Below are 26,623 nucleotides of genomic sequence, written 5' to 3'. Positions count from 1 at the left end.
CCTTGGCAGCCCTGGGCACCCTGTTTGAGTGTCCTCTCTGGTACAAACCCTCCCTGTCTACCCTGACCATACCCCAGCTAACAGCCCCAGCCCCTCTCGGCACCCCAGGGCCAGAATAACAACTGCCAGCCGTTAGTCATACTTCGCACCCACACCTGCCCTCCCCAGGGTGGCCTCAGAAAGCCTGTTTAGAGCTGCGGAGACAGGTTCCAGAAGTGAAACCTTGAATCAGAAGTGGGATTATTGAGTCACAGACTCTCTGAGTAAGAATCATCTATTAGCTAGCCTTCACCGAGCACTTACATTGTATTAGGGGCAATTTTCATGCATTTTCTGATTTAATCTTTACAATAACCCCAGGAAAGAGGGGGATGGGACAGAGAATGCTCCCCCCCTGCCCCAGCCTCAGAGGCTCTGCCTAGCGGGCTACTCACTTCAAGGACTGCAGAGCTCCCAGCCCTGGGAGCAGCTGAGCCAGCCGGGCTGCACCTTCATCCCCCAGAGCATTGCCTGAGAAGCTGGGGGTGGGGAGAAGGGAGGGGAGAACATTAGCAGGTGGGGAGTGGGTTGCTGGCAGCGTGGTCCCTGCATTCCAGTTACTCAACTTCCTGAAACTGGACACAGCCCTGGGCTGCCAGGCCAGATCTCAGCAGATCTGGCATGGGCAGCTGGGGTCTCCCCCAGGTTCTTATTCTGAGGTTCGTGGACCTCTGGGGGACCAGGGGTGAGCCTCCGAGCGTGTCAGACATGGGGGATCTGTATCTTGGGAGGAAGAGTCACAACTTTCACCAGATTCTCCAAGGGGTTTCTGACTTCAGCAGGGAAAGAACAGTTGATCTAAATCTTAAAAACCAAACCCAAACACCAACACTAACTCACTGTAATTGGCCCCACCCACCCACCTTCCAACACACAAACCACTCACTCGAGGTGGAGGTGACCGAGGTGGCAGCTTCCTCCCAGAGCCTTGCAGAGCTGCTCTAGGTGCTTTGCTTGGAGGCCACAATGTGTCAGCCTGCCCAGGGACAAAAACACAGTGCTGCATGCCCCACTGAACAGAGGCGGGAAGGAGCCGCTTTCCCACCCCCCAGACACAGAGGCAGAGAATGAGGCTTGCAGGAGAGGAGGGACTGGGAGGTATCTGGCGCCTAGACAGACGGACAAAGAGGGACCAACACACACGACACCCACAGGATGTCACATATAGGCAGAGGGTGGGCAGAGACACAGACGGAAGGAAACCAAGGCACAGAGACCTCAGAGAGAGACAGCAGATCAGAGGAAGACAGATAAGACTGAAATAACAGATAAATAAACTGATAAAACAGAAATACACGATGAGAGAGGGAAGAAATGAGAGAAACAGGCAGAGGGACAGAGGGAGATTAGGACAGACAAAGACCAAGAGAGAAGGGGGGAAGAGTGCTGATGGGAGCCCCCAGGCCCAGGCACCAGGATCATGACAGAAGGAGCCCAGTGCTCCCCTTCACCTCTTTTCAGAGTCTCCACAATCCCTCAGCTGCTGGGGGTCAGGGAGCTAAGGGGAGTGGGGTCTCCTGGGCTTGGGAAGGTGGTTGACGGGGCTGCCTTGTGAGCCCTGTCTGGGGTGGGCTGGGCAGGGGAGGTAGGAGGTAGGGAAGCCAGGCCATGACCCCTGGACACAGCAGGTCAGGTGTCCTTCAGGGAGCACGTGGGGCCTGGGCACAGGTTTGGGAGCAGGCTCTGAGCAGGGGAAGGGAGGGGGCTGGAATCACACACAGGGCTGGAGGCCATCACTGTACCTCATCCTTCGGGAGCTCAGAGGCAGCTCAGAGGGCATCTGGAGCATGAGGCTGTCAAGAAATGCAGCCCTGGAGGGACATCACCAAGGCCAGGCTGAGCAAAGGCCATGTCTGCCATCTCCAGAATCCATCCTCAGCCTGGCCTTCCACCATCGAGCCCTATCCTCCACCTAGAGTCAATCAGACCTTGGTGCCAATTTGGCCTCTCCACTTCCTGGTTGTGTAACCCTGGACAAATCACAGCCTCTCAATGGGAGACTGTATGTGAACTGCCTTAGTTTGGTGCTTGGTGCATACATGGCAAGTACTCAATTGACCTTGACTACTATTATCATTAATCTCATCCTCCTCCTCATCTGTGCTTCAGAGATGTCAGCCCCAGCTGGAATTGAGCCTTCAGTAGTCCAGACTCTACAGAAGAGATTGTGGGTGGGCTCCGGGAGCAAAGAGCTGAGTCTCTACCCATGCGCTAGGCTGGGGCAATCCAGGACCCTAATGGGTCCTTGTGTGAAAGGGATCCAGAAGTTCCGACCAGGACCAGAGCTACAGGCCAGGCAATCCCCTGGGTTTAGGCTGGAGGGCTCTAGTCTCCCGGAATCCCCCTCTGGCTACCCAACTCCTGCCCTGGCCTGCTGTCTATATCCTACACACTGGGGCTCCTTTCAGGCACCATGAGAGGCGGAGGTGGTCTGGCTTTGGACCCTCCCCCTTTGGGGCTGCATCCTTTGCCAAGCCTGCTCACTTCCCGCTCTTCCGTGAATTTGTCCAGGTCACCCTGGCAGTTGACTGACTGGCACTGCCCAGCTGTGGAGGGTAGAGAGGGGAATGTCCCTGACTGAGCATGGAGTTGGGGTGAAATCGGGCCCTACCTCTCCTGGGGCCCCTTCTGCTCCTCTGGCTCCTGGGCAAACATGAAGATCACAGTTTTGTGCTGCAGGCTGTGAAGAGAAAAGAGGGGTGAGGAAGCGAGAGGTTATTGGCTCCCTGTTACTATGTCTTTTTGAGAGAGGGTCTCAGTCTGTTGCCCAAGCTGGTGTGCAGTGGTGCAATCATGGCTCACTGAAGCCTCCACCTCCTGGGCTCAAGCAATCCTCCCACTTCAGCCTCCTGAGTAGCTGGGATTACAGGCTTGTGCCATCATGCCCAGCTAATTTTTTAAAAAAAAGTATGTAGAGACAGTCTATGTTGTCTACTCTGGTCTCGAACTTCTGGGCTCAGGTGATCCTCCCACCTTTGCTTCCCAAAGTGCTGGGATGATAGGTGTGAGCCACCGTGCCCGGCCTGTCACTTTTTACCCCTGGCCCGGGAGGACCTCTCAAGTTCCATCCCCCTGCCTCCAGCTGCAGCCACTTCCTCTGACTCCCCTCTGACTTCCTCTGAGCTTTTGGAGGGCTGAAATCTTTCTACCACAGATATTTCACAAATGTATCTATTGCCTAATTAAGCCCCATTTCCTGGCAAGTCTTAAAAGAAAACACATTCTGTGTTCTCTCTTTTAGCCCCAGACTGAAACCCCTCTCTCTGCTAGTCAGTGTTCTGTCTGTGCTCAAAGTATGTGTGGATTACCCCTGGTAACCTTTGGAATGGGTTCTTCAAACCTTCCATTTTCTAGTGCAATAATTTTTGTCTTACAAACATGGGATTAAACTATAGATTCTCTTTCTAAACATTAGTTTTTTAAGGGCTGGAAGCAGGGATGACAAATAATTATTAATACTTGATCATTATTGATGGGAACAGATTATATATACCATGCTCTCTCTCTTTTTTTTTTTTTTTAATTTGAGGCAGAGTCTTGCTCTGTCTCCCAGGCTGGAGTGCAGTGGCATGATCTCGGCTCACTGCAACCTCCGCCTCCCAGGTTCCAGCGATTCTCCTGCCTCAGCCTCCTGAGTAGCTGGAATTACAGGTGCACGCCACCACGCCCAGCTAGTTTTTGTATTTTTAGTAGAGATGGGGTTTCACCCTATTGGCCAGGCTGGTCTTGAACTCCTGACCTCAGGTGATCCCCCTGCCTCAGCCTCCCAAACTGCTGGGTTTACAGCATGAGCCACAGCACCTGGCCCAGATTATACCATTCTTTCTGCCATTGCATATCTTGAAAAGCTTTATTATAACCTTTTATAATCTTTTAAGATAATGAGTTAAAATGTTTATGTTTGGCCTGGTGCAGTGGTTCATACCTATAATCCTTGCTCTTTGGGAGGCCAGGGCAGGAGGATCACGTGAGCTCGGGAGTTTGAGAACAGCCTGGTCAATATAGCAAGACCCTCTCTCTACTAAAAATAAAAAAAATTGCCAGGCATAGTGACTCATGACTGTAATCCCAGCACTTTGGGAGACTAAGAGAGATGGATTGCTGAGCCCAGGATTTGGAGGTTACAGTGAGCTATGAGTGTGTCACTGCACTCCAGCCTTGGTAACAGAGCAAGATCCTGTCTCTAAAGAAATTTCTTTATGTTTACTTAATAACTCCCCATCACCCCTCCATATTGAAACTGCATCTATATTATCATTTTTTTTTTCTATGGTTCCACTGAGTTCTCTCTGGAAGTAACTTAGTCTAACTAATATCCCTCGGTTAAACATTCCAGCTATTTTCTTTTTTTTTCCTATTATAACCAATACTGAGGTGAACATCCCTACAGCTAAATGTGTTTGCACAATCATGATAATTTATTTAGTATAAGTTCCTGGAAGTGAACAGGGCATCGCTTGGAATGCACTAGGGACCCTTTATTGAATCATCATATACAGTGAACCAAGGTCCCCTAATCTACCTTTTGGGTGAATCAGTTTCCCTCTCCTCCCTTGAGGGGTGTTTAAAGCAGGGACCGCCCTACTGAGTTGAGAATGAGGCTTTCCTCCAAGTGGGAACTGAGTTGACATTAATCATCATCTGTTCTCACCTCCCCATACTCAACAGCGAGACTTACAGAAATAGGATTGGGTTCCCTAGTTGCAGAGCCTGGGTCTGTGAGTGGGGTAGGGGGTCGCATGTCACTTGTCAGTTGCGCACGTCATGAACTGACGGTCCGCTCTCAGGAGAAACAGTAAGGGACTGAGGGAAGCCAAACGGAGCAAGTCCTTGGCCTAGTCTCCCAGGGAGCTTTGTCCCACTGGAGAGTTTGGGCTGGAGAGTTGTGCCCTCTGCCTCTGTCATTGGCCACCCTAGGTTAGGGGGAAGTGGGGGTTGTACCCTGCCAGGCATCTCTGGTTCTTATCAGCCAAGGGTAGTTCTCCAGAGGTATAAACCGTGAGCAGCCTATATCCGCAGCAGTTAGGAAGAGGGGTGCCGGCTGTAACGGGTTCTGGGTGGGACAGCAGCAGCATCTTCTGCCGGTCCCAAGGCCTGGGCCCAGAAGGAATTCCAAGGGCTTCAGAGAGAGCATGATGGGGGGGGTGGGTACCGTGGTCTGGGGGAGCTCCCACCTGATGTGCAGCTCTGCCAGGGTCCAGCACGCACTCATGGCCCTCAGCACACAATGCACCCCGGCCACAGAAAGCCCGTTGTCGCTGAGGCTGTGAGAGCAGGAGAAGGCAGCCGTTGGCATGTGGCTGAGGTACCCAGCCCCAGCCAGCTCTAGCCCCTCCTTGTGGCTCAGCAGCTTGCTGGCTGTCACTCCTGGATGTCCTGGGTCCCTTGCCAGGGGATCTCAAAGGATTCTGGTGCGTGTGAGTAAGCCAAAAAATGCATGACACCCTCACCCCACTTGGAAAATAAAGTTGTCCAGCTTGACAGCAAGAACTCAGTGTTTTCACCTCTCTGACCCCCAGTTTTCTCATCTGTAAAATAACCACCATTTTCTGAGCCCTGACTGTACCAGACTCTGTACAAAAGGCTTTGTACATATATGGTTTCATGTGATCCCATTTTACAGAGGGGGAAACTGAGGCCCAGAGATATTCAATTACTTTCCCAGGGTCACAATGCTACTAAGTGACAGAGCCAAGACTGAAATCCAAAGCTGAGGCCCCAAACCACTGCTACCCAATCTCAACACTCCCCAACCCCAACCCACACTTGATCCTAAGATCCCCAAGACACCCCCACCCAAACATCACCCTCACCCCATGCAACACCACAGCACACCCAGCAGCCTAACAGCCTACCTTTCCATCTCACCACCCCTCACCCCAACAGTGTATCCCCACAGGAACACACCTCTCCCTACCCTAGCACCCCAGCATGACACCTCCCCAGTGCAACACCCCACCCCACCGTGCTCCAGGGCAGCTACAAAGATGAATTGGAATGCAAGCCACTGATGTATAATGAACGCATTTTACACATGTAAGGGTGCTAGATGATTGGACTGAGACAGTGGCTCATGCCGGAGGCGAAGGCAAGGCATGGTCAAACCATCTTGACTTTGCTGGAGTTGGGAGGAAGCAGGGGTGGCAGTGGATCAGCACCCTTACTGCTGATTGTGAACACGGGGACCGCCTGGGGCTCTACAGGGCCTTCCCTGGTACCCAGCGGTGGGGTGGACAACTCACTCCAGCTTCCTGGTGATGTGCAGCTGGGATGCAGCCTCTGCCATCAGCCGACAGCCTTCATCTTCCAGCTGGTTCCCTGAGAGGCTGAGACAAGGGGGCCCAATGCACTGTATTGTGGGGCTGGAGTCCTCCCTCAATCCCCATCACTTACTCCTCCTTTGCTAACTTTAGTCAAAGTGTCACTCTCAGGAATGAACCTTGATAATAACTGAAATCGACAGACTCCATACCACATGCCTGGCAACATCCTAGGTTCTTCTATGACTATTGGCCTATTTCATCCTCATAGTGCTGATGACGTGGGCACTGTAATTATCCTCACCTTACTGATGAGTATACTGAAGTGCAGAGTGGTTAAGTGCAGAGTAAAGTTAAGGCACTTGCTTGAGGGAGAACCTGGATTTGAACCCAGGCAGCCTGCCTTCAAGGCCCCACCCTCAACTCTTCCTTTATGCTGCAAGTTACATAATTGCTTTTTGTGATAAACTTCATGATTATGGGGGCATCTGACCTAGTCTGGGAGTCGGGGATGGCTTATTTGTTGCTTAAGCTACTTGCTGAAAGAACTGGGAGTTCAGTAGGTAAAAGGTGGGGGGAGAGATGGAGGAAGGGTGTTCCTGGTGGTAGAAGCAGTACATTCAAAGGCCCTGTGGCATAACACATATGAGGACCTGAAAGAGAGCCAGTGTGTCTGGATTGGAGATTGAGTGGAAGGATGGGGTCAGATGGGGTTTAGGAGGCTGGGGGCAGGGTTCTGGACCACCTGGGAGTTTAGAATGTGGGCTTTATCCTGAGCAGTGGGAAGGAGTGAAGGGGGCAGGCAGCAGTGAAATGTAATCTACTCTCTGCCAGGTGGAAGTGGCCAGGGTGAAAGCAGGGAAGCCAGCAAGGAAGGCAAGGCGAGGGGGTCATCCAGGTAAGAGATGAGGGTGGGTTGGACTAGAAAGGTGGAGGAAAAGAGGATAGTTTTGAGCGCTACCAGTAGGTCCATCTGGAGGGACTAAATGTGGGAGAAGGGCAAGGGGGCTAGGAGGTGGCTGCGTAACCAGGCGGGTGATGGGGCTGCTTCTGCAGGTGATGGCACTCGGGGAGGGGCATGCTCAGTGCTGGTGAGGCAGGTAGAAGTGTGTGAGCTTGTTAAAAAACCACCTTCTAATTCCGTCCTGGTTCTCCCAATGGGACGAGGTCCAGGATCAAGAGGTGATCACCACGACAACCCTCACCCCTATCCATCTTACCCTGAGGTGGGGCCACTCAACCCAGAACACATCCTGGCGTTCCATCATCTGCCTTCATGTTCACTTGGAGGTTTCCTGGAGGGGCGCCCCTCCTAGGGTCGTGACAGAGCCTCCATCCATCCCCAAGCACTACTCTCATCGGCTTCAGCCAGGGGCTGGACGCCATGGGAATTTCTCCATCCCGAAAAGAGAAGGTTATCCCACTCTACTCTGGGAGAAGGATGAAGGGGGTGGGGGGAGCCCTGAGGGACTGTGGTTTGGAAGGCAGACCCAGGTGTGGTGGGGTTTCTACTTGGCAGATCTCAGCAAGAGAGGTAGCAGTGGTTATGAGGATGAGGCTGCGAGCCAGACTGTCTGGGCTTGAACCCTAGCCTAGACTCTTCCTACCTGTGTGGCCTTGAGCAAGTTTATCTTTCTGCAGCTTAACTTCCTCCTCTATAAAATGAGGACAGTAACAGTGCTTACATCACAGAGATGTGAGGAGTGAATGCGAGGAGGCATGTACAGTCCCTAGCACGGCACCTGACCCAGGACAAGTGCTGAATTGTAGCAGCTGTTACAATGATCTGATTCCCCCAAATTCTTCATGAGGCAGCATGCCCCTCCCCCACACCACCCACCCAAAGGTGAGGCCCTGCCCACCCTCTCCAACCTCCTTTCCTGGCTCCTACACCAGGGCTTCCCGTGATACTCACTCCACTTCCTCCAGGTGAGGGCCTTCCTGGAGCAGGGCTATGAGGGCCTCCGCATCGTGGACCTGGAGCTGACACTTCTGCAGCCTTGGGTAGGAGTGGGGGACAGAAGGGCTCAGGGCAAACAGCTACTCCATGGCCCCTCCAGCTTCCAATGCTGGGGGAGTCAGGGGGCCCACAGACCTGGGTCTAATCCTGGCCACACCTCTTAGTAGCTGGGTGATCTTGAGCAAGGGACTTAACCTGTCTGAGACTCAGTTTCCTCCTCCCTCAAAGGGGAATAATAATGTGTACTTCACAGAGATTCTAAAGGAATTACAGTGAGGTAATGGATGTAAAACTTCTAGCGCAATGCCCGGCATATAGATAGCCAGGGTCCATTAAGTTGCAGCTATTGTTATTATGACAGATGCTCCTTATTCAAGCCAGGATGGGCTATCCAGGATGGGCACCACACCCGGCTAATCCTTTCCCTGTCCCTCATCTCCTTTTCCCTTTATCCTCCCTGCCCCTGCTCTCCCTGGCCTCGGACTTACCCCCATATCATATCCCTCTCCTAAGGCAATAGATCCCTCCAAGGTACCTGAGCGTCAAGCTTCTGCTCTGAGCCCCTTTCCTCTGGCCGTCACTTTCCTGCAGGTCTGGAGCTCTGGCAAGAACAAATCAAGCATTGGCCTGGGCTCAGGCATCTAGGGCCTGGTGGATCAAGCCTCTTTCCTTGGCTTCTAGAGGCTGAAGACCCTGAAGCACAACCCAAAGTGAGTCGGTAACAAAGAAGACTGCTTGCAGATACTCAAGATGTGATTCAGCAGAGCAGGAGGGGCAAAAGGTTTGAGGTCAAATGGAACCTTTATTCAAATTTTGGCTCTGCCACGTATAGCCATGTGGCCTTGGGCAAATCACTGCAGTCGGCTCCCTTTTCTCTTTTCTAAAATGGATGACAACATCTAGCACATAGGTACCTGAAGGATTGAATGAGACAATATATGTCCAAGTACCCAGCATAGGTGTAAAATCGAAGGTTAGTAAACAGAAGCTGCTATTGTCGATGATGTGATGGTCTCCATTTGTGGACGTGCTGTCTGTGGTTCAGAAGGCGAGGAGCATGAGCTGTATGCAGTGAGTCCAGGCTATGGTAAACCACAGACTCTCTCCCACTGGGCTGAGGGAGTGTTAGGGGATGCAGGGAAGCTAGGACATCATGAGCCAGGTTTCACAGATTTTTTGGATTGGTGCTAACCATTTTTTTTTTTTTTAGAGACAGGGTCCCACTCAGTCCCCAAGCTGGAGTGCAGTGGCTCTATCCCAGTTCACTGCAGCCTCAAACTCCTGGGCTCAAGTGATCCTCCCACCTTGGCTTCCTGAGTAACTGGTACTATAGGAGTGAATCACCATGCCCAGCTTTTTTTTTTTTTTTTTTTTTTTTTGTAGAGATGGGGGGTCTCACTTTGTTGCCCCGGCTGGTCTTGAACTCCTAGCTTCAAGCGATCCTGCCCCCTCAGCCTCTCAAAGTGCTGGGGTTACAGATATGAGCCACCATGCCGGCCTGTTTAATAGAACTTTCTGCAATGATGGAAATGTCCTGGCATCCGTACCACTTGCTATGGGAGCCACTAGCCACCTGTGGCCACTGAGCAGTTGAAATATAGCTAATGTGACTAATGAACTGAACATTTCATTTTACTTAATTTTAATTTATTTAAATTAAAATAGCATTAAAATTTTAATTTATTTAAATTAAAATAGCCATATGGGGCTAGTGGCTATCCTACTGAGCATCACAGCTTTAAGCAGTTAGAGGGGAAAGAAAGTGACACTGGTCCTAGTGGGTCGTTTTTTGAGACAGAGTCCCTCTCTGTCACCCAGGCTGGAGTACAGTGGTGTGATCATGGCTCAAGCTCCCAGGCTCAAGCGATCCTCCCAACGTCAGCATGTTGAGTAGCTGGGACTACAGGTGTGCACCACCATGCCTGGCTTTTTTTTTTTAGAGATGGGGTCTTGCTATGTTGCCCAGGCTGGTCTTGAACACCTGGACTCAAGAGATTCTCGTGCTTGGCATTCCAAAGTGCTAGGATTACAGGCATGAGCCACTGCACCCAGCAACATTGGTCCTACACTACCAGGTCATTATACAAGCAAGGAATCGAGATCCAGAGAAGGGAAAGAGATTGCTCAGGGGCATACATACATCTGTCTCTGAGTCTTAGCCAGGAGAGCAAAGTGTGGTAGAGCACAGTTGGGATGGTCTTTTAGGGAAAAGCAGCTTCCTTTTCTCGGCCCATCCAAGACTGGCCAAGCTGGAATCCATTCACAGCTGGAATAGCCAGCATTTGACTGCCCACTGCATGCCAACAGTGCTCTAAACTCGTTAAGTGTAGTAACTCATTTAATTCTGAGAACAACCCTAAGATGTAGGTACCATAATTGCCCTCCCTGTCTTTTTTCAGTTGTAAGGGCTCTTCCAGAGTTTTCACCATCTAGTAATGCCAGTCTAACAGTATCTTTATGTTCTCCCCAAGGGTTTGCCTTCCTCTGAGACTTCTGGGGATGCTTCCTTCCACAGGGACCAGATGTGGTCTGCACACGCTAGAGGAAGTTAAAATCCTTTGCCAACCTAAGCAGTAATTCATTCCTCAGTGCAGCAGTAGCAGGAAGAATTCCCATACCCCAGCTCTTCCTAGTCTGTCGGTCACCTTTCCCCTCAACTGCCTGAGCCCAAGTTGCTTCTAAGGATGGTCCCAGACCCACCGCCTCTTGGCTTCTTACCTTTGTAGCTCTGCAGTTGTCTCTGTGGGCGGGGAAAGAAGGAAGATGAGGTCCGCCTCCCTGCAGGATCAGATACCAAGCCATGAAACCCAGAGACTGGAAACCAGCACATCACCCACCACAGGCACACCCTTTTCTGCCCCAAATGTTCAAACATCCAGATAAAGCTGATTTTGCAATTGACAGGGAAACATAACGGAACTAGCAAAAGTGTTTCAAATCAGGCATGTGAAATACTGATTATGTCTTTGCTTGATGAATCCTGCAAGAGTGTTTTAAAAAGTCAGAAAAACAATTTTCACAAGAAATATGATAAAAATTAAGAATGCTGTGAGTTTTTTTTCCCTTTCTTTTTAAATTTGAGATGGAGATCTCACTCTGCTACTCAGGCTGGAGTAAAGTGGTGTGTTCACACCTCACTGCAGCCTCAACCTCCACGGCTCAAGCAATCTTCCCACCTCAGCCTCCCAAGTAGCTGGAACCACAGGCATGCACCACCATGCCCCATTAATTTTGTTCATTTTTTGTAGAGACTATGTTGCCCAGGTTGGTCTCGAACTCCTGAGCTCAAGTAATCCTCTTGCCTTGGCCTTCCAAAGTGTTGGAATTACAGGCATGAGCCACTGAGCCTGGCTGAATTTTTTTTAATAGAAATTTTTATGAGTAAGAAAAATGACACCTAACCTACCCCATGATCAAAACTGGCTATATTGGTTCAGCACCATGGAGGGCAACACACAGCTAATTATTCCTTTGGCTATGCCTGTGCTTCGTAGACTTGTTGACTCATTCCTTCATCCATCCATCCATCCATCCATCCATCCATCCATCCATCCATCCATCCATCTTTTCACACACCTATCCATCTTTTCAGCTAGCCATCTATCCATCCATCCATTCATCTATCCATCCACCCATTCATCTATCCATCCACCCATTCATCTTTTCATCCATCCATCCATCTTTTCATCCACCCATTCATCTTTTCATCCATCCATCCATCCATCCATCCATCCATCCATCCATCTTTCCATCCATCCATCCATCCATCTTTTCAGCCATCCATCCATCCATCCATCCATCCATCCATCCATCCATCTTTTCACACACCTATCCATCTTTTCAGCTAGCCATCTATCCATCCATCCATTCATCTATCCATCCACCCATTCATCTTTTCATCCATCCATCCATCCATCCATCCATCCATCCATCCATCCATCTTTTCATCCACCCATCCATCTTTTCAGCCATCCATCCATACATCCATCTTTTCATCCATCCATTAATTCAATATATACCAAGTACCAGATGCCAAGCCTGAGCTAGGTTCTGAAGGTAAAGCTGTGAGTAAAACAGTAGGGCATGCACAGATTTATCTTGCAGACGAGGGGCCTCCTCCATCTCCCATCCCACTTTCCCCTCCTCTTTTCTCAAGGCCCATAAGGCCAAGATCCCTTTCCTTCTGCTCACCTGGCCTGAAGCATCCTGACGGTAGGACACGTGACTGCCACCCTTGCCAAGCAGAGTAGGGTTGACACGCAGATGCTGTTGCTGCTCAGGCTGCAAGATTGTGGCAAAGGTGTCAGGAGTGGAATCCCCTACCCCATGGGCCCCAGACCTTCCTTGCCTTGCAAGGGAGTGGGGTGAATCAGGTATAGAGAGGGACTGGGTTGCAGAGGCAGTGGAAAGATCACTTACTCAAGCTTCCGGAGCCGTGGTAGGTGAGGGAGAACCTCCACAATGTTCAGCACCACCTGGTCACTGAGCTGGTTGTCCCGAAAACTGCGAGGAGACCAAGGCCCAGTCCCTTTGCCCTGGGGTTGGGGCACTTGCAAGCCCCAGTTAGCAAGTGACAGGATGGCCACCCTCATGTGGGAGACATAAGACAGGGGCCCAGAAAGAGCTGATGGCCTGCTCGCCGGATTCCAGCAGGCACGGCTAGGAGGAAAGACCCTCTGCTGGCCTCAATTCTGGGTCTATTCTGTTGCTATGGGGAAGTTTTTGCCTGGCGGCTCAAGGGATGTAGAAGACAGACTGACGGCCTCTTCATGAGGCACAATGAGGAGACCTAGCACCCTGCTCCCAGGGCTTGTGCCTGGGATGTGCCTGAGGCCCCCCAGGCAATGAGTAAAGTCTAGACTGGGACGCTGCAGACATCGCTTCCAGCCTGATGTGGCCCTGACTCACCCAGAGCCCTGAGCCAAGCGCATTCCTCTCTGACCTCACTTTCCCCACCTGTTCACAAGCCAGCCTTGCCTGGGTTCCTAGCTGGGGAGACAGATGAGTTGAGGGGAGTGAGGGTGATTAAGAACAATGGTGGGTGATGAAAGACAAAATTAAAGTCACTTTCAATAGCCAGGAAAGAAAAATGTCAACAAGTTCAGTACTTCTGAACCTTGGCTTAATCACGGTTCACAGATGCCCAGCCGAGACGACAATAGGGATTGTGGTCCAACTTATTATTTTCACTCAACAAGTGCTGAACCTTAGTGACAGGCTGCATCTGTGTGGATGAAGTGGTGCCTTCTCTAAATGTCATAAAGGTGCCATATAAACTAGCAGCGTTCTGCCAGGGAGGAGAGTCACTGGTCCCACTCCTCCCCATGGTACTCAGTCCCAGACACAGGGCAGGAGTATATTTGTGCATACGAGCTTAGTTAGTTAGAGTGTGCTGGCATCAAAATGTGTACATGCAGTTAAAGGTGCATGTGTGTGCTGCATACATGTGCACACCTATGAGTGGGCATGTGTGGGTGCATATTCTTGCATATGCCTGTGTACTTCTGTGCAAGTGTAGACATGTGTGCACAAATATGAAGGTGTGCGGTGCTTCATGTAGTTATGTGTACCCACAGTGCCTGATTCCTGCCTACGCACTGCTATCCCTTCTCCTGGGATTTCAGAAAGAGGGAGGGAGCCTTAACACTCATGCTCCTCCAAGACGGTCCAAAATATTAGATGAAGGAAGCCTTGCTCTGGGGACTCTGGGAGCCTCGGGTTTGGACTCAGCCCTACTGAGTACTTGGACTGATGCCTTCCCTCTCTGGGTCTCATTGAAAAACTACTGGTCAGACTTGGAGGAACATGCAGGCCCCAGGGGGACTCTGGGACCTGGGCAGTGGCTCATCTCCCCAGTCAGTGAGCCCTCCTGGAGATCACTCACCTGACTTCTTTCAGCTGTGGACAGAGAGGCAAAGCTTTCACCAGGTGGCTGATGCCTCGGGCAGTGATTTTACTTCCTGCTAACCTACAGAGTAAGCAAAGATGGTGGGGAGGAACGAGGAGGGGAAAAGGGCGGGGCCAGGAATCTGCCTTGTGTAGGATTAAGGAGAGGGAGGAGAGTACCAGGCATCCCCAGCTGAAGACCCTTCTCAGCTCCAAGGCCTGGCTCACCCCAGCATCTGCAGCCTCCCCATTGTCGGCAAGCTCCTGGAGAGGGCTTCTGCAAAGGCATCCCCACACTTCCTGCTCTTAAAGCTGCCATAAGAAGAAGCGAAGTGTCAGAGGATCAGTGCTGGGCAGAGCTGAGAAGTCATCGCCATCCCCTCAGAGAGATGGGGCTTAATACAGTAGTACTAACAAATACATATTATGGCCGAGACTTCTAATCGTCCACCAAAGCCCATTCTCCACTTCATCTACAGCAATAGAGCTATCATGAGGAACATGGTTTCCCAGCCAGAGTTCACATTTCCCAGCCTCCCTTGCAGCTCAGTGTGGCCAGGTGACTATGTTCTCACCAATGGAATGTGAGTGGAAGGGATGTATCCTAGTTTCAGGACTGAACTTTAATGCATTGACATGTTCCTCCATGCTCTTTCCTTGTTCCCAAGCCAGAGCACAGATATACCCATGACGTAGCTTTGACTGTGCAGATAGGATTCCCAAGGGGATAATGGAGCAAAATGGGAGGGACCTGGGTACCTGCATGACTGCGTGGAGCTGAGCCATTCCACTGACCTGGACCACCTACCTCTGACTCTTCCATGAGAAAGAAATAAAATTCTACATTATTTAACCTACTGTATTTGGGGAGGAGGTTTCTCTGTTACTGCAGCCTAGCCTTTTCTCTAGCTAATATGCACACTGAGCCTTTGCTCTGTGCTAGGCACTATGCTACAAAATGTTTTTCATGCACCATCCCATCTCATTCTTGCAATGACCATATGAGTTGGCTATTGTTACAGATTCATTTTAGGAACGAAGAAACTCTGGCCTAGACAGTGTGCATGTGTGTGCTCCATACACCTGCCCAAAGTCCACCAGCCTCTATAGACAGCCTGGATCTGTGGTTTCAGCCCACGATTGACAGAGAGACTGAGAGTCCAGAAACCACAGACAAGAGGAGGATCCATTTGGACTCCAGAGGTCCTGTCAAGGTATGGAGCTTCCTCTCTTGCATTGCAGGCCATTATGTTCTGATATTCAAGATTCTTATCCAGTCCTCTTGGCAGAGGTTCGCTAGACTGGTTGGCCTCTGTTCCCCCAAAAGCCCAATCCCCTCCCCGGTCCTCCTCCACTCTTACTCACCTGAGATTCTCTATCTGCCCACAGCCTACCAGAGCCTCAGGGCAGTGGGGCTCCAGGGGACAGCCATCAAAATCCAGGTGGATGGGGGCCTCCCTGTGCTCTAGGATGTTGGTCAGGGTGGCCAGGTCGGTGCAGGTCAGTGGGAAATTGTGGAAGGGCAGTTGATAGGGGAGGCTTTGTGCGGTGAGACTGGCCAGCTCAGGCTCCTGTGTCTCATCCACACAGTGACACAGCTCTACAACCTTTGGCCCTGTGAGCTTGCGGGTGGCCAACTTCTTCAACACCTGCACTACAGCAGCCTGCTTGGCACCCACACAGTCCTCATTGCCCTGCGCCAGGTGGCTAAGGAAGGGGCGGCAGGTGCAGGATGCCAGGCCCGCCAGGAAGGTGGGGAGGTGGTCTGAGAGGCCCAGTCTAGCTTTGGTCCGCTGTACCCAGCGGGAATGGAGGGTAACATACTGGGTAAGTGTGTCTTTGTTCACCTTGGGGCTGGCCATCAGGTGCAGGGCAGCAAGAAACTCCTGCAGGCTGAGGTGGGTGAAAGAATAGCCTGTCTGCTGGTGCTCAGGGCCTGTGCGGACGCAGAAGGAAGTCAGCAGGCTGTGAGTGGCCCCAAAAGCTATCAAGGGTGGAGCAATATCTTTTGCATAGAAGATAACCTTCCCTGTCTCCAGGCCCCTCAGGGCCACCTCCCCCAGGTCCAGTAGGGACGAGGTGGGCAAGTGCCCAGGGGGGCTGAGGGCGAGCACCATCTGCATATAGAGCTGAGTCATGGTGGGCAGGAGGGCCACAGACTGGCCTGGGGCGTGGTCAGGAAGCAGATGGTGGAGGCAGAGACAGGCAACTTGGCACAGTGCGGGCACCGCACACAGGCTTCGGAGACGTCCATTTGTCTGTAACTCCACCAGGGCCCCCTCCCGCAATGGCTGGGCGCTGAAGAAGTGATTCACATATTCTTCCACCCGTGGCCCATCAAAGCCCAACATGTGGACCATGGCTGCCTCTGCAGGCAGGCAGGCAGGCAGCTTCCCTGGACGGGAGGTAGCCATCACCCGGCAGCCAGGCAGGAGGGTCCCATTGCAGAGATGGGAGAAAAGGGTGAGGACTGGGCCTGGGCCATCAGGACCCATAGGCTGGAGGGCCTCATCTAGCCCATCAAAGATCAGCAGGACTTGGTCAGCGTTCTTCTCCAGGTACTGGAAGACAGTGTCGTGGTCCGATTCAGGGCTCGGGTACAGATCAAAAAGGAGCTCGGACGGTGTCAGGAACCTCGTGATCAGGTTGAGCTGGCGGAATTCAAAAAGGAACAGGGCCTGGAAACAGTTCAGATGGCCCTCTGCCCACTTCTGGCAGAGCCGGTGGGCCAGCGTGGTCTTGCCCATGCCAGCCTTCCCCAAAAGCACGGTCACCCTCGGGCCCTTGTTAACCCTGGTGTTGAAGAGGTCCGAGATGCTCACGTCAGCACCATCTTCCACCTTGAGGTCCCCCATAATGGCCCCCTCCGGAGTGTCTAAGGACGCTGTGGCCCGGCGCAGGATTGGAGGGACATAGACCTGGTGGAAGGCGTGGGGCTGCCCTGACCCAGGAATTTGGCTCCTGTAGCGCTGCTGGGCAGAGGTCCGCAGGAGCTGCAGGTACTTCTTGGCCAACTCTGCAAGGGGCAGGGACATGGCATGAGGAGAGGACCCCCTGGCCCTCTGCTCATGTCTTCTTGCCCCAGTATTGGGCTGTTGGGAGCCTGTAGCCCCAGATGTGTACGTATGATGGGGTGAGGGTGGGGGTGTCAAGAGCACCATAGGGGGATCTGTGCCACCCCAACTTCCAGAAGGAATCAGTTCTAAGGGAGCATAGGCTCTCCGGTAGCTATTTAAACAGGGAGGTGGGAATGGGGAAGTGTGGGTCACGGTTCTATCCATTCTGCAATAGTACACATGGTGTAAGGGTTCAGTAAGATGGGGGGAGGGGAATAGGGCACCTCCTTTGCAACATCTCTTTTTTTTCTTTTTTCCCAGAGACAGAGTCTCAGTCTTGCCCAGGTTCCAGTGCAGTGGCACGATCCTAGCTTACTGCAGCCGCAAACTCCTGGTCTCAAGCGATCCTCCTACCTCAGCCTCCTGAGTAGCTGGGACTACAGGTGCACACCACCACACCCAGCTAATTTTTGTATTTTTAGTAGAGACAAGGTTTTGTCATGTTGGCCAGGCTGGTATTGAATTCCTGGGCTCAACTGATCCACCTGCCTCAGCCCTCCAAAGTGCTGGGATTACAGGTGTGAGCCACCGCGCCCAGCTCCTTTGCAATATCTTATTGAAACAACCTCTTTCTGTAATATCTGGATCCCCAGTGCCCCTTCCCAATATTTCAGTTCTGCAATGCCCAGGGGTGAGCACTAACAACCTGTAGGCCTAGGCATTACCGATTGGAACTGTGGGAGCTGGGCCCCTACAGTGCCAGATGTTAACCTTTTAATTCCTGGGTCATTGAGAGGTCTCAGGTGACCCAGGGAAAGGGCTGGGGCTGCTTTTGGGGGAACCCTAGGGGGAGAGGCCAAGGTAGTGGACTATTTTGAGTGGATGTGAATCCTCTGGTTTTAGCCATGGTTGGCAGCAGTGGGGGCAGAGAAGGCTCTAGTTAGTGGGACAACTCGTGGAGAACGAGGACCATTCTGAGAACTGGTCAAGAATGAGAGAAGTCCCCTTTCTTCTCTCACAGGCCTGGCCTGCCCTAAGCAGCTCCATGTCTCCCCATGGGCCCCCAGGGCCTCTGTCTTGGAGGTTTCTCCCAGGCCTCCCCACCCCTCCCCATCCCTGCTCACCCCCAAACTGGTCTCCTCCCTGGGTCTCCTTCAACACTGAGGACATAGGGTGTCCCTGGAAAAGCCTGGACAGTGAAGCCGAGACCTGTATGGTGCTTCCAGCTCCTTCAGCGGAGCCCTCTTGAGAGAAGTCCCCATGCAGCCAGATGGGTGGGGAGCCCCTTCGCTGCCAGCCCAGCCCTCTCCTCTGCCTGTGCAAGACCTCCAGTCCTTTTCTCCTGGAAACTTGCGAGACAAGAGTCACTGGGCCTCTGGAGGCTTGTTGGCAGGGGACAAGGTCCAGGGTCCGGGTCTTGGCCCCCAGGCAACCCCATCTCTCTGTTTATGTTCCTCCCCACACTGGTACCCACCTAGCTGCTGCTTCTTGCACTGCTTCCGGCGGGGTGAGGACCCACAGCTCTGATGTGGGCGCTTCAGGCCTGAAAAAGCAAAGGAAAGGGTGGAGGAGTGGGGTCTGGGGATCTGGGCTGAGGGGGTACCCAGAACCTTTGGGGAACTCCAGTCCACAGACAGGTGGCAGGCAGCCAAGTACACCCACATGCAGGGACTGGAAAGGCAGGCAGCAGGCAGAGGCTGGGTCAACACCAGCTTCTATTTGCAGAGTGGACTTCTAGGCACCCCCATTGGAAGGTGGATGTTCTGGGCCTGGCAGTCTTGCAGTCCAGGATGCAGGAAGCAGGGCCGACAGCCAGCAGCCGCCAGAAACACTCAGCTCCAAGCACTAAATGGCCATCTGTCCATCAGGGAAGGACTAAGCTCTATGGAAGCCGCCGGTGGTCATATAAGTGAAGTTCCCAGTGAGTTTGGCCAGGCCTGCAACCTCCCTCCTCTGTTACGGTTTTATCATCCCGATTTCTTATCACCCACATTTCCTCACTTCCCTTAATAGTTTCTGGAGTCTTGTCTCATTGTATGGATTTTCAACAATCACTTTAATGCCTTTCTGGAAGAGTTTGAGAAAGGGAGAAGGAAAACAAGAAGGAAGGGGACCCAGAAAGGAAGGGAGGGAGAAAGGAAAGAGGACTCAGGAAAGAATTTTAAGAAGTCAAGCAGGGTCCTCTTACAGCTAAGCTAAGTGACCAATAGGAACAGCCCCTGGAGCAGGGCCCTGGGCTCCTTGTCCAGCTAGGAGGCTGGAACCAGTTCGAGAGCACCTCAATATCTTAACAAATCCTATATTAAAAAGGGACTCACTGGCCAAATATCAATCAGATCTGGGTTACAGCCATGAGACAATGATGCCAGCTCAGTGATACGGGCCTATTGGACCAGCGACTTGGACAGTTTTGATTCACTGGGGAGCTGAGGTTATAGGGTGGGTTTTCTGTTGGCATTACTGCCATGCACAGCGATAAGTAAAGTCAATGCTTCTGTAGAAATCAAGGTGCCGAGATGAAAGTGTGACCCACGAATCGGTAGGTGGTCATTATTTAATTACTGGCCCTTCCGAGCTCCTTCAGAAAATCAGCCAAAGGCTCCCTCGCTGAAGACAGCAGCTGTGGGTGAGTGTCAAGTCCAAGGTGTACAAGTCGGGAGGGGGTAGTTAGGGCTTCCCCGTGAAGCCTGACACTTTGGGGCTGGGAGATGAGGCCCTGCGGGTTGCGGGCAGGAAAGCGAGAACAGGCTTCCTGAGGGGTTCCAGGTTAGACCCTTGAGAATTGGTAACGGGACAAGCTAAAGCCTTGAAAGTCACTGCAGGAGGAGGTGGGGCTGGGAGACACAGTTAAGGGCTTGACACACTTGCAAATGGGTCAGGGACAGACGAAGAGCATGGCCTATGAGAAATGGCTGTGACCAGCCACCACAGCCTCCTCCAGCTTGGAAGTGGGGACTTCACAGTGCTCACCACCCCCTTCCCACCCCTCAACTCCAGTCCTCACCATGGTGGAGCTGAGATTCAGGTTGGCTTTTCCCCTCAGCTCCCAGCTGGCTGGTGAACCCTGCAAGAGAGGGGAGAGTATAATGTGGTATGGGGCTGTCGTGGGATGCTGGGGACCAGCTCTGGCCTGGCGCCTGGCTCAGGGCTCATCTCACAGGGTGGGTACCCAGCAAGGGAGAAATAAATGGAACACTCAGTTATCTGTTGTGGAGAAAATGTGGTGGTGAGCTTTGAAGGCAGTGCTGGGCAGAAATGTGTGTGTATGCAAGTGCATGCAAGTTTATGTATGTGTGTGCACAGGCGTGCATGTGTTATGCATGTGGGCACACTTGCATGCATGTGTACATGGGTTTATGCACATACCCACATGTATACGCACTGTGTGTATCTGCATATGTCTGCACATATGTGCATGTGCTGCCCCGCCCCCTACAATTCCCACACTCTGCCTTGAAGTAGGGTTCTTAAGTGAGTTCCCATTTTCTCTCCAAAAACGCTGTTGCCCCTCAATGTCCTGTGTTTCCCGTCAGTGCTGTGCAAACAGAAGGTGCCCAAGAAATCCCCACGGATCAGTAGAGGGCAGAAGGCTCTCCCCGTCACTGTTTCTGACCATGTTGCAAAACAAACAAACAAACAAAAACACCTCTAGCCAGGTGTGATGGCTCACATCTATAATCCCAGCACTTTGGGAGGCCAAGGGAGGAGGATCACTTAAGGCCAGGAGTTCAAGACCAGCCTGGGCAACACCGTGATGTCCTGTCTCTAGAAAAAAATGAAAAATTAGCTTAATGTGGTGGCGTGCACCTAGAGTTCTACTGTAGTCCCAGCTACTTGGGAGGCTGAAGTGGGAAGGATCACCTGAGTCCTGGAGTTGGACGCTGCAGTGAGCTATGATTGTGCCACTGCACTCCAGCCTAGGCAACAGAGCAAGACCTTGTCTCAAAAATAAAAAACAAACAAACAAAACCCAACAAGAGCAACAACAAAAAACACCCCCCCACCCCCGCCAAAAAAGAAGAAATAAATCTCTCGGGCATTATGGGCTATGTGGGATTTTGTGGCTGGAAGCAGTCACTCAGCAATTCGAGCAATTCGAGTGAAGCCAGGTGGAAGGAGAGGTCCTCCAGGCCCCAGCAGATTTGGGCGCATTAGGAAATTTGTTCTGGGAAGTGTCCAGAAATATAGAATTGAGATCCTGGCTGGGCTACACCCTCTCTCTGACTCAGGTGGGTCCCTGGGCTCCTCCCGGCTCCCCGTGACACAGGTGCTGGCCCGGCTGCTTTGCGTCTCTCACACCTGCCCTTACCATCATCACAGCCAAAAGTACTCAGCAGCAGCACCTCCAGGTCCAGAGGCACCTCCAGCTGCATGCACACACAATGAATGAAAGACTGCCAGGCGTCCGAACCCTGGACATGCAGCTTGTTGAGTTGTAGGATGACTCTCTGTTCAGGGTCCAAGGTCTCGTTCCTGGAATCCAGGTCCGTGTTGGGGAGGAAGAACTTCATCTTGGCGTTCAGCCATTCTGGGTCTTTGGTGAGCAGCCTCACAAGACAGCTCCACAGGTTCTTGTTGCCGAGCTGGAGGCCAACGGGGTCCATGAGGAGCCAGCCCTGGAGGGACAGGGAAGATAGGTGAGTTGAGGGGGACAGGTAAACTGGGGGCAGATGAGCTGAGGGACAGGGGAACTTGGGGGGAGGTGAGCTGGGGGACAGGTAAACTGGTGGGGAGGTGAGCTAGGGGACAGGTAAACTGGGGGCAGATGAGCTGGGGGAACTGGGGGCAGATGAGCTAGGGGACAGGGGAACTGGGGGACAGGGGAGCTGGGGCACAGGTGAGCTAGGGGACAGGAGAGCTAGGAGGAAGATGAACTGGGGGACAGGTGAACTGAGGGCAGGCAGGTGAGCTGGGGGACAGGGGAACTGGAAGGAAGATGAGCTGGGGAACCGGTGAGCTGGAGGACAAGTGAATTGGGGGCAGGTGATTTGGGGGACAGGGGAGCTGGGAGGAAGATTAGATGGAGAACAGGTGAGTTGCGGGGCAGGTGACCTGAGGGCAGGTGAGTTGGGTACAGATGAACTAAGGGGAAGGTGATCTGGGGAAGGTGAGTTGGGGGATAAGGGAGTTTCTGGGGAAGTCAAGCAGTCAAGAACCAGTCCCTACATCTGAGCGACAAAAAATAGGCAGGGAAGTGGCCTCTCCATGGAGTCTTGATGTCTCTGCCCAGGGATCGGCTCCAAAGATCAGTCTGTTTCTTCTGCACCCCCTCCCTACTCCATTTGTGCCTGCATCCTGGCTCTCTGGAATGGTCTTGTTCATCCCCTGTGGACAGTCCCGTGAGGATGCATTACTCATTCTTATTTCCATGAACCATTTATGCTGCTCTCAGTCTGAGCTAACCTCATGGCAGAGACAACTAGTTGTCTCCCAAAATCTGTTCTTCCCTTCTTCCTCAGTATTAGAACTACTAAATATTCTCTGGTCATCTAGAATAGATTATTATATCCCAGTCTCACTTGCAGTTATATGTAGCCATGTAATTTGGCCAGTGGAATGTAAGTGGAAGTGTTGTCTATTCTTCTTTGCTCCTTCCTTTTGTCTGGATTGTTGATGGGATGGCGGGATCTTGGGCAGCCATATTGAATCATGAGGTGGAACCCATACTGAGGAAGGTGGAAGGTAAAGCTGCCCATCTGCCCTGTGCTCACTGACTTTGGACTTCTGTTACATGGCAGGGAAATACACTTCCATTCTGGTTAAGCCACTGTTGTTTAGTGCTTTCTGCTACTCACAGTGAACTCTAATCCTAGCTAACACAGACCATCACCTCTTTTGCTAAGCAAATTCTTCCCTTCTGAACTGGAACTCTTTTTTTTTTTTGAGACAGAGTCTCGCTCTGTCACCCAGGCTGGAGTGCAATGGTGCAATCTCGGCTCACTGCAGCCTCCGCCTCCCGGGTTCAAGCGATTCTTCTGCCTCAGCCTCCCGAGTAGCTGGGATTACAGGTGCACACCACAATGCCCAGCTAATTTTTGTAATTTTTAGTACAGATGGGGTTTCACCATGTTAGCTAGGCTGGGCTCAAACTCTTGACCTCAGGGTGATCTGCCCACCTCGGCCTCCCAAAGTGCTGGGATTACAGGTGTGAGCCATCATGATGGCCGAACTGGAACTCTTAAACCACCTCCTTGTAGAAGTACCAATAGAGGGCAAGGGGCATTTACACAGCAAAAGCCTAAATAATGTGCAGTTCCTTTGATTCAGTAATTCCATTTCTAGTACTCTAAATTTGGCAAAAGATCATGAACATATATACAATATTTAATTGCAAAGATGCTCACTGCAAGATTATTTATAATTATTAAAAATTGGAAACAACCTAAATGTCCAACAGTTGGGGATTGGCCAACTAAATGGTGGTCCATCATCTAGTGGACTATGCTATCACATTTCCAGATGTATTTTCTGGTACTATGTCCTTCCTCATAGCAGTACACACTTGGAAAGCACTCACTGTGTATTAGGCAGTGTCTAAGTGCTTTATATACCTTATTTTATCCTCACAACTCCAGAGAGTCCACCTCTAACTCCGAAAAGAGTAGGAGGTCCACCCAGAAGCCAGCCTTCCCAATTCCCAGAGGCTGAGGCCAGTACTATGCGTCCTGGGGTTTAGAGCCCAGCTGCTCCCTGGGCATGCAGTAGAGACATACTTGGATGTACTGTCAGCCCCACTGGCCATTTCTCCTCAACTGGGCTAATAGCAATAGGTCCTCACTCAGGCAGAGAGTCTTAGAATTTATGAAACATGCTCACACCATGATCCTCAGGCAGGGATCACCACCTCCACTAAGTAGACGGAAAGACCATGGCCAAGGAAGGGCAAAGGGTGTGCCCACAGTCACACAGCAAGTCCATGACAGAGGCAGGAGCAGAACTGAGGTTTCTTGCCTCCCAGGCTAGTAAATTTCCAAGGCCTTGGAGGCCTAGATGGCACCAGACAAGGCTAAGTCCCTGGATTTTGTGTGATCTCGGCAAAAGGATGTGGCCATAGCCTAGGGCATAACTTCTTTTCCAGGTTATGGTGTCCAGCATCCATGCTATCCATGAAGAAATGGTCCAGGGCAGCATGGCACCAGATGGAAGTAAGTAGTGCCTGGATGGTGTGATTTCTGGTGATGTTTCTCATCCTTAAATTTCTCCTCCAGCCAGTCTAACACAATACCTTTGTTTCCATCATTAGTGTTCTATCCCCTTAGGATATGACACAAATCTCTTTAAGGCTAACCATCCTCAGGAGAAAAAGCACATGGCATCATTATCAGTCATTGAGATTTCCATGGGGAATAATCTTGGAGACAGAGGACGATGGTTGAAAGATCCATGGCTCAGCTCTGTTACTAATTCTCTGTGGTAGGCATTAGGGCTGTTCACAGATACTCTTTCTCCTCTTTCTAGGCCTTTGGTGGGATTACACTTCTCTGCCTCCTTGAAATTGGGCACAGCCATGAAACTTGCTTTGGTCAATGAAACATGCTAAAAAAGACTCATGTCATGCCTGTGTAGATGTTTTAAGAACCAAGGTGTAATTCACAGTACTTTTTCTTTTTTTCTACTCCAGGGGCCAGAAATATTGCAAATCATGGCTGCCCTGTTAGCCTGAGTGTGGGAGAGAGGATGATGTGGAGGAGCGATCCCAGTCAATCCACACAAGACAGGAAGCAAGAGCAGGAAATAAACTTTTGTTGCCATGAGTCACTGGGACTTTGGAGGGTGCATGTACTACAGTGTAACCTGGCCTATCCTAGCTGATACACTCATAGTGTGACCTTGAGCAAGCCTTTTTCCTATATAAGCCTCAGTCATACCATCTCTAAAATGGGTAGATTAGATGCTGTCTCAAAACTCTTCCTGATTTTCTGTGTCTGATCATTACATTCTCATGCTGAATGATGGTCAAGGGCAGGTTTGTTGTGTTGGGGGCAGCCCAGTAAGGCAGATTTGGGTAGGGACCAGTCTTGGCAGTAGGAGAAAAGTGAAGAAGTAGATAGGAGGGGAAAAGAGGAGGTGAAGGGGAGAGAAAAATCACCTACTTGGTCTCCTCGTTCATGATAGGTGCTCTAGGGTCCCCACAGAGAGGGTCTCATGGGTGTCTGGGCTATGTCCTGTGCCTTGAGCTGGATTGACAGGTTGTTTCCATAGGGCAGACTCCTAAGGGGAGAGAAGACAGGGAGTTTTCCCTACTATTCCAGACTCCAAAAGGAATGCTGTAAACCAGGCACCAGCCCTTGCCCCTGCCTGCCGGAGACACATCTGAGAACATTGGCTCCAGACACAGTCCCCCCAACTCCATCCGCTAGACCTTGTTCTTCCCCGACTGCAGCTCCTTGTGTCCCTGGGTTTACGCAGCCTAACCCTCCTTGATGTCACCTCCTGCCACACCTGGCTCAGAGGATGCCCCTCTTCCTCCTCCAATTCAGATATTCACCTTACAATGTCCTTTGGCATCACAATGAGCCCTGCAAGTCAGCAAAGTTATTACTGCTCATTTATTCAGATGAAAATGAAATAATCCTTACTGCAGATGCCAACTTTTGCCCCCAATATAAAACCCCAAAAAGGTTAGGATTTGCAATCTTCTTCCTATTTAGTTAGTTTTTAAACAATTGAGAGTAAACATTCTTCTTAAAGAGAAGACCTGGAGGCATTGATAGCTGCTCACGGAAAGCACAATAAAAAGATGAGCTGGCACAAACTCCCACACCATGCAACAGAGATCTTCCTACGAACAAAGAAGAGAACAGGTAGCTACAGAGTACATGGAGGAAATGAAGAGAGGCGGAAGATCAGCGTGTGCTCTGATTGTGTCTCTGTGAAATACGAGGAATGTAACTCGGAGTCCCACGACTTTAGACAAATCCACGTAAATAGGGCACATTCTGACATAATGGAAGTGGCACGTAGTATGGTAATTAGAAATAAGAAAGGGAAAGAGAGATCTTTTGAAGAGGTCCTGGGGGACTAATAACATATGTCTATATTTCTCTTTCTCTCTCTTTCTTTTTTCTTGAGATGGAGTCTTGCTCTGTTGCCCAGGCTGGAGTGCAATGGCATGTTCTCAGCTCACTGCAACCTCCACCTCCTAGGTTCAAGCAAGTCTCATGCCTCAGCCTCCCGAGTAGCTGGGATTATGGGCGTGTGCCACCACGTCTGGCTAATCCTAGTATTTTTAGTAGAGACTAGGTTTCACCATGTTGGCCAGGCTGGTCTTGAACTCCTGACTTCAAGTGATCTGCCTGCCTCAGCCTCTTTAAGTGCTTCTTTTGTTTTTTCTTTTTCTTTTTCTTTTTTTTTTTTGAGATGGAGTTTCACTCTTGTTGCCCAGGCTGGAGTGCAATGGCATGATCTCGGCTCACCGCAAC

The 26,623-nt window shown here is 51.3% G+C and overlaps 1 protein-coding gene across 11 annotated transcripts in view; it reads right to left on the bottom strand.

The window, feature by feature from the left end:
• Positions 1-26,623, bottom strand: part of NLRC5 (NLR family CARD domain containing 5) — a 93,546-nt gene that overhangs the window by 40,533 nt on the left and 26,390 nt on the right. For 8 of the 11 annotated variants that reach the window (XM_019012782.4, XM_055364298.2, XM_055364299.2 and 5 more), the window contains exons 2-19: positions 25,295-25,412; positions 21,511-21,817; positions 20,206-20,265; positions 18,676-18,744; positions 15,511-17,161; positions 14,374-14,457; positions 14,144-14,227; positions 12,679-12,762; positions 12,451-12,540; positions 10,978-11,037; positions 8,795-8,860; positions 8,215-8,298; positions 6,282-6,365; positions 5,214-5,303; positions 2,651-2,719; positions 1,782-1,850; positions 926-1,015; positions 435-518 (exon numbers count right to left, since the gene is read on the bottom strand). In XM_019012782.4, coding sequence (XP_018868327.3) covers positions 435-518; positions 926-1,015; positions 1,782-1,850; positions 2,651-2,719; positions 5,214-5,303; positions 6,282-6,365; positions 8,215-8,298; positions 8,795-8,860; positions 10,978-11,037; positions 12,451-12,540; positions 12,679-12,762; positions 14,144-14,227; positions 14,374-14,457; positions 15,511-17,161; positions 18,676-18,744; positions 20,206-20,265; positions 21,511-21,805 — 3,113 coding nt within the window. In that variant the 5' untranslated portion in view covers positions 21,806-21,817; positions 25,295-25,412. The remainder of the gene's footprint in view (positions 1-434; positions 519-925; positions 1,016-1,781; positions 1,851-2,650; positions 2,720-5,213; positions 5,304-6,281; positions 6,366-8,214; positions 8,299-8,794; positions 8,861-10,977; positions 11,038-12,450; positions 12,541-12,678; positions 12,763-14,143; positions 14,228-14,373; positions 14,458-15,510; positions 17,162-18,675; positions 18,745-20,205; positions 20,266-21,510; positions 21,818-25,294; positions 25,413-26,623) is intronic. The other 3 variants (XM_063700220.1, XM_063700223.1, XM_055364302.2) reach the window with 1 other exon arrangement.

This window comes from Gorilla gorilla, chromosome 18 (genome assembly GCF_029281585.2).
Source record: "Gorilla gorilla gorilla isolate KB3781 chromosome 18, NHGRI_mGorGor1-v2.1_pri, whole genome shotgun sequence".
Lineage (NCBI taxonomy): Eukaryota > Metazoa > Chordata > Mammalia > Primates > Hominidae > Gorilla > Gorilla gorilla.
This window is presented reverse-complemented; position numbering and strand designations above follow the sequence as displayed.